We start from the raw sequence: 7,790 nt of genomic DNA on the forward strand, positions 1-7,790 counted from the left end.
AGACTTTTTTTGTGTCTCTATCTCCTTCAGTTCTGCTCTGATCTTAGTTATTTCTTGTCTTCTGCTAGCTTTTTAGGTTTTTTGATCTTGCTCCTCTAGCTCTTTCAATTTTGATGATAAAGTATCAACTTTAGATCTTTCCTAGCTTCTCATATGGGCATTTATTGCTATAAGTTTTCCTCTAGACATTGCTTTAAATGTATCCCAGAGATTCTGGTACATTGTGTATTTGTTCTCATTGGTTTTGAATAACATCTTTCTTTCTGCCTTCATTTCATTGTTTATCCAGTCAACATTCAAAAACCAGTTGTTCAATAGGAAGGGAGGAAGTCAAATTGTCTCTATTTGCAGATTACATGATTGTATATCTAGAAGACCCCATCGTGTCAGCCCAAAATCTCCTGAAACTGATAAGCAACTTCAGCAAAGCCTCAGGATACAAAATCAATGTGCAAAAATCACAAACATTCCTATACACCAATAACAGACTTAAGGAGAGCCACATCAAGAACGAACTGCCATTCACAATTGCTACAAAGAGAATAAAATACCTAGGAATACAACTAACAAGGAACGTAAAGGACCTCTTCAAGGAGAACTACAAGCCACTGCTCAACGAAATAAGAGAGGACACAAACAGATGGAGAAACATTCCATGTTCATGGTTAGGAAGAATCAATATCATGAAAATGGCCATACTGCCGAAAGTAATTTACAGATTCAATGCTATCCCCATCAAGCTACCATTGATCTTCTTCACAGAACTGGAAAAACCACCTTAAACTTCATATGGAACCAAAAGAGAGCACACATAGCCAAGTCAATTCTAAGCAAAAAGAGCAAAGCAGGAGGCATCACACTACCAGACTTCAAACTATATTACAAGGCTACAATAACCAAAACAGCATGGTACTGGCACCAAAACAGAGATATAGACCAATGGAACAGAACGGAGGCCTCAGAGGCAACACAACATATCTACAACCATCTGATCTTGACAAACCTGAAAAAAACAAGCAATGGGGAAAGGATTCCCTGTTCAATAAATGGTGTTGGGAAAGCTGGCTAGCCAAGTGCAGAAAGCAGAAACTGGACCCCTTCCTGACACCTTACACTAAAATTAACTCCAGATGGATTAAAGACTTAAACATAAGACCTAACACCATAAAAACCCTAGAAGAAAATCTAGGCAAAACCATTCAGGACATAGGCATAGGCAAGGACTTTCTGGCCAAAACACCAAAAGCATTGGCAACAAAAGCCAAAATAGACAAATGGGACCTAATCAAACTCCACAGCTTCTGCACAGCAAAAGAAACAGTCATTAGAGTGAATCGGCAACCAACAGAATGGGAAAAATTTTTTGCAGTCTACCCATCTGACAAAGGGCTGATATGCAGAATTTACAAAGAACTAAAACAGATCTACAAGAAAAAAACAAGCCCATTCAAAAGTGGGCAAAGGATATGAACAGACACTTTAAAAAAGAAGACATACATGAGGCCAACAAACATGAAAAAATGCTTATCATCATGGGTCATTGGATAAATGCAAATCAAAACTACATTGAGATACCATCTCACGCCAGTTAGAATGGTGATCATTAAAAAATCTGGAGACAACAAATCCTGGAGAGGATGTGGAGAAATAGGAACACTTTTACACTGTAGTGGGAGTGTAAAGTAGTTCAACCATTGTGGAAGACAGTGTGGCGATTCCTTAAGGACCTAGAAATAGAAATTCCATTTGGCCCAGCAATCCCATTACTGGGTATATATCCAAAGGATTATAAATCGTTCTACTATAAGGGCACATGCACACGAATGTTCATTGCAGCACTGTTTACAATAGCAAAGACCTGGAACCAACCCAAATGCCCATCGGTGATAGACTGGACAGGAAAAATGTGGTACATATACACCATGGAATATCATGCAGCCATCAAAAATGATGAGTTCATGTCCTTTGTAGGGACATGGATGAACCTGGAAACCATCATTCTCAGCAAACTGACACAAGAGCAGAAAATCAAACACCACATGTTCTCGCTCATAAGCGGATGTTCAACAATGAGAACATATGGACACAGGGAGGGGAGCACTACATACTGGGGTTTGTTGGGGGGAAATAGGGGAGGGATGGGGGTGGGGAGTTGGGGAGAGATAGCATGGGGAGAAATGCCAGATATAGGTGATGGGGAGGATGGCAGCAAATCACACTGCCATATGTGTACCTATGCAACAATCTTGCATGTTCTTCACATGTACCCCAAAACCTAAAATGCAATTAAAAAAAAAACAGTTGTTCAGGTTCCATGAAGTTTTGCTGTTCTGAGTTAGCTTCTTAATACTGAGTTCTAATTTCATGGCACTGTGGTCTGTGAGACTGTTTATGATTTCCATTCTTTTGTATATGCTGAGGAGTGATTTACTTCTAATTATGTGGTCAATTTTAGAGGAAGTATGATGTAATGCTGAGAACAATGTATATTCTGTGGATTTGGGGTGGGGAGTTCTGTAGATGTCTATTAGGTATGCTTGGTCCAGATGTGAGTTCATGTCCTGGATATCCTTGTTAATTTTCTGTCTCATTGATCTGTCTAATATTGACAGTGGAGTGTTAAAATCTCCCACTATTATTGTGTGGGGGTCTAAGTCTTTTTGTAGGTTGTTAAGAACTTACTTTATGTATGTATCTGGATGCTCCTGTATTAGGTGTGTACATATTTAGGATCATTAACTCTTCTTGTTGCATTGATCCTTTTATCATTATGTAATGCCTTTCTTTGTCTCTTTTGATCTTTGTTGGTTTAAAGTCTATTTTATCAGAGACTAGGGTTGCAAGTCCCACTTTTTTGTTCTCCATGTGCTTGGTAAATCTTCCTCCATCCTCTTATTTGGAGCCTATCTGTGTCCTTGCACATGAGATGAACTTCCTGAATACAGCACACCTATAGGTTTTGACTTTTTATAAAATTTGTCAGTCTGTGTCTTTTGATTGGGGCATTTAGCCCATTTACATTTAACATTAATATTGTTATGTGTGAATTTGATCCTGTAGTTTTGATGCTAGCTGGTTGTTTTGCCTGTTAGTTGACGCAGTTTCTTCACTGTGTCTTGCTCTTTACCATTTGGTACGTTTTTGGAGTGGCTGATACTGGTTATTCCTTTCTATGTTTACTGCTTCTTTCAGGAGCTCTTGTAAGGCATGCTTGGTGGTGATGAAATCTCTCAGCAATTGCTTGTTCATAAAGGATTTTATTTCTCTTTCACTTATGAAGCTTAGTTTAGCTACATATGAAATTCTAGGTTGAAAGTTGTTTTCTTTAAGGATGTTGAATATAGACGCCCACTCTCTTCTAGCTTGTAGGGTTTCTGCCAAGAGATCCACTGTGAGTCTGATGGGCTTCTCTTTGTGGGTAACCCAACCTTTCTCTCTGGCTTCTTTTAGCATATTTTCCTTCATTTCAACCCTGGCGACTATGACGATTTTGTGCCTTGGGGTTGCTTGAAGAATATCTTTGTGGTGTTCTCTGTATTTTCTGGACTTGAATATTGGCCTATCTTGCTATGTTGGGGAAGTTTCCCTGGATAATATCCTGAAGAGTGTTTTCCAGCTTGGATTCATTCTCTCTGTCACATTCAAATACACCTATCAAATGTAGATTAGGTCTTTTCACATAATCCCATATTTCTTGGAGGCTTTGTTCATTTCCTTTCACTTTTTTCTCTAATCCTGTCTTTTCATTTTATTTTATTGAGTTGATCCTCAATCTCTGATATCCTTTCTTCTGCTTGATCAATTCAGCTATTGAAATTTGTGTATGTTTGTGAAGTTCTCATGTGGTGTTTTTCAGTTCCGTAAAGTCATTTATATTCTTCTCTAAGCTGTCTATTCTCATTCGCATTTTGACTAACCTTTTTTCAAAGTTCTTAGCTTCTTTGCATTGGGTTAGAACATATTCTTTTAGCTCAGAGAAGTTTGTTATTACCCACCTTCTGAAGCCTGTTTCTGTCACTTCATCAGACTATTCTCCATACAGCTTTGTTCCCTTGCTGGTGAAGAGTTGTGATACCTTGGAGGAGGAGAAGTATTCTGGGTTTTGGTGTTTTCATCCTTTTTGCACTGGTTTCTTCCCATCTTTGTGGTTTTATCTATCTGTGGTCTTTGTAGTTGGTGACTTTCAGATGGGGATCTCTGAGTGGATGTCCTTTTTGTTGATGTTGAGGTTATTTCTATATTTTAGTTTTCCTTCTAACAGGCCCCTCTCCTGTAGGACTGCTGGACGCTCACTTCAGACCCTGCTTGCCTGGGGATCACCTGCAGCAGCTGCAGCACAGTAAGGGTTGCTGCTACTTTCTTCTTCTGTTATCTTTGTCCCAGAAGGATATCCACCAGATGTCAGCCTGAGCTCTCCTTTATGAGGTATGTATCTGGATATACAGGGGTTGGGGAGCTGCTTGAGGAGACAGTCTGTCCCTTATCGGAGCTCAAGTGCTGATCTGGGAGCTCCATTGTTCCATTCAGAGCTGCTGGGCAGGCACATTTAAGTCTGCTGCAGCAGAATTCATAAACGCCTTTTTCCCCAAGTGTTCTGTCCTGGGAAGGTGGGTCTTTATTTATAAGTTCCTGACATGCTGCTGCCTTTATTCAGAGATGCCCTTCCCAGCAAGGAGTTAGCCTAGTCACAGTCTGCCAGCAGAGGTACTGCTGAGCTGCTGTGGGCTCTGCCCAGGTACTGCATAAACTTCCTTGCAGTTTTGTTTACAGAGGTTTAGTTAGATCTGCCTCAGTAATGGTGAACTGCCTCAGTAATGGTGGCCTGCCTTGGTAATGGCAGATTGCCTTGGTGATGGTGAATTGCCTCAGTAATGGTGGACTCTGCCTTGGTAATGGCAGATTGCTTCGGTGATGGTGGACTGCCTTGGTAATGGCAGATTTCTCGGTAATGGTGACTTGCCTCAGTAATGGTGGACTGCCTTGGTAATGGCAGATTGCCTCGGTAATGGTGGGCTGCCTCAGTAATGGTGGACTGCCTTGGTAATGGCAGATTGCCTCGGTAATGGTGGACTGCCTTAGTAATGGCAGACACCCTTCCCCCCACAGAGCCGGACCATCTCAGGTCCAGCTGTGCTTGCTGCAAAACTCTCAATCCAGAGCATTTCAGATTGCTGGTCTTTGTGGGGATGGGAATCACGAAGCCAGATCACCTGGCTCCCTGTTTCAGCCCCCTTCTATTCAGTTGAATGGGCGGCTCTGTCTCCCAGGTGTTCCAGGTGTCAGTTGAAATGATCACCCAGATTTGTGTGAGTTTTTTGGGGAGACTCACTAGGCTGGCTGAAACAGCTGTGCTAGAAATTTGTGGTGCTTTTCAGCCCAGGAATTTCCTGGTCTGTGGGCAGTAAAAACTCGTTTGGAAATGTGGTGATCGCTCACCCTCTGCATTGTTCTCGCTGGGAACTGCACTCCAGATCTGTTCCTATTCGGCCATCTTGGATCCGCCTCCCTATGCTTTCATTTCTTGTCTGCAGTAAATAGTGGCCACTCCCAGTGTCCCACACTTGCTAGGCAACTGCTCAACCTAGAATTTTTTAACAAGGAAATACCCTAGTATAGGGACCATGTTCTCCAAACACCATTATTTTAGTGTGTCTGGTATGCTGTCTTACTTTCTGTAGGGTGAGGTTTTTGGTCCTTCTGAGGGGTTTCAGTTGTTCACACATTGGATGAGTTAAAACCCATACTACTATGAGACATGTGGCCTGGAGGTGGTGATTTTGATGTCATCATTTTGGAAAGAGTGTCATTGTCACCTACATACAATACAGATTATTGATTAATAGAGCAAGTCTCTGCCTTAATCAATCTCCCAGGCTGGAATGCAGTGGCATGATCTTGGCTCACTGTAACTTCTGCCTCACATGTTTAAGTGATTCCCCTGCCTCAGTCTCCTGAGTAGCTGGGATTATAGGCATCTACCACCATACCTGGCTAATTTTTGTATTATTATTATTTGTTTAGTAGTGACAAGGTCTCACCATGTTGGCCATGCTGGTCTCGAACTCCTGACCTCAGGTGATCTACCCGCCTCAGCTTCCCAAAGTGCTGGGATTACAGGCATGAGCCACTGCACCCAGCCAATACAGGTCTTTTTATATGCCTTCCTACACATTCACATACTCCAAGAAAGACCAAGACCTTTCTTCCTTTCCTGTGAGAAAATTTTAAGAAGAAAATTTGTCTCCAGGAATTAGTCCTCTCCCAGTCCTTATTTACAATGTCTGGCTGTCAACCTGTAGGTCTGTCCACCAACCCTACTGGACATCATACCCCTCCATTCTCAAATAATGTCTACTTCTCCCCTTTCTTTCCTCCCCACCATCAGAAAATAGACAGAGATATACACATTCATCAGCTCCTCAAACTTGGTTTTATTGTAATAATCACCATCAATAGTGATGATTTTTCAAGTTTGGTTTCTCCATGTGTGACTAATCCTCCCCACCCTCCTGTGAAGATCCTTCACATGATTCCATGTCTTTGTCCTCCTGTGAAGAGCCTTCACATGAGAGTCTAGGTCTTCATCCTCCTGTGAAGAAGAGCCTTCACATGAGTCTAGGTCTTTGTTCTCCTATGAATATAATTCAGATCAATCTAGGTTTTCTTCCTTCTCCTTTTGGATTGGATCGATGAAATTCTCTTAGGACTGGTCATTCTCCAGTTGATTTGAATTTATTTTCTTATCCTTCCTGTAGTAAAACACTAATATTGCTGGATATTCTGACCTTTTTTGTCTTTCTTTTTTAAACTCTGTTTGTTTGGAGGCTAAGGCTCTGCTCAGTGTCTCTTGCATCTGGTAAGAAAAGGGGGAAAGGACAGAAAGCCATTATTTAGGGTGAATAAGGGGCTTTATAAGAAGGAATGTAGGTTGAGGAAGGGATTTGTGCCAAAAAAAGAACAAGGTAGAATCATAGGGTAGGGATCTATAGGGAAGAAGAGGAGGAGCATGGGTAGGGTCATCTGTGTTAGTTCAAACTGCTCCATTCTGTAAGCTCTTTGCGATTTTGCAGACCTTGGTCAAAGTGAAACATTCCATGGAGGTTCAGGCTGTGAGAAACATCCTGCCTAACCACCTGAGCACAAGGCTGTCAAAGGCCCAACTAAAGAAACATCACTATCACATCTTCCTTGGCAAAGTTCTAAGGAACACCACAGTGATATTCCACCGGAAAAAGGGCCAGAACACCTGATCATAAGAACATCTTATCAATATCCTGCTAGGCAGCAAGCCATACTGCCCAGGTCCCTCCCATCCATACCTGTAAGTACCCAACCATGTAGGTGGCAGTGGGCTCTAGCATTAAGCTAGTCCCCCACTTCCACAGGTTTCTGCAATATACCTGTGTTACTATTTGAGCCAGCCCCCTCCATCTTTCTTTCATCCTTGCCTTCCCTACAAAACCTAACCATCTTACCTTATTATTTTTTTGTTATTGGATACACAGAGGCTCTTCATCTTCTCCCCATTGGTGCTTGAAGTTGGCAGTTTCATGACCATGGTTGCTTGTAGAATGTTTATACTAGTCTCTTCTAGAGTGCAGACTTCCACAGCTGTATTGAAGTGTCCCAGTGGAGTGTCCCAGATCTCTCTCTTGCCCTGCCTATATATATCCTCCTGGTGACAAGGCAAAGCCACACCCTTGAGCTTTGTTTGGTCATTCAGGCAGTGACTCAGCAGTCCTAGGGTAGCTTTGACATCAGAAATTACCACCCCTGATAACTCCCTGGGC

The 7,790-nt window shown here is 41.9% G+C and overlaps 1 protein-coding gene across 1 annotated transcript; it reads right to left on the minus strand.

The window, feature by feature from the left end:
• Positions 1-6,700: 6,700 nt before the first annotated feature.
• Positions 6,701-7,552, minus strand: LOC116535257 (sperm protein associated with the nucleus on the X chromosome N3-like). The gene is made up of 2 exons (XM_032256079.1): positions 7,476-7,552; positions 6,701-6,833 (listed from the first exon to the last, which is right to left on the minus strand). Exons 1-2 carry the CDS (start codon positions 7,550-7,552, stop codon positions 6,701-6,703), a joined length of 210 nt encoding a protein of 69 aa, XP_032111970.1.
• Between the last annotated feature and the right edge of the window lie 238 nt (positions 7,553-7,790).

This window comes from Sapajus apella, unplaced genomic scaffold (genome assembly GCF_009761245.1).
Source record: "Sapajus apella isolate SASKATOON/1434 unplaced genomic scaffold, GSC_monkey_1.0 scaffold93, whole genome shotgun sequence".
Taxonomy (NCBI): domain Eukaryota; kingdom Metazoa; phylum Chordata; class Mammalia; order Primates; family Cebidae; genus Sapajus; species Sapajus apella.

What these genes read in the sequence shown, in the direction of transcription:
- LOC116535257 (XM_032256079.1), bottom strand. Translation starts at nt 7,552, where the DNA reads ATGAAACTGCCAACTTCAAGCACCAATGGGGAGAAGATGAAGAGCCTC. An exon ending in AATAACAAAAAAATAATAAG is followed by an intron (nt 6,834 to 7,475) that starts GTAAGATGGTTA and finishes GACACTGAGCAG; the next exon opens with AGCCTTAGCCTCCAAACAAA.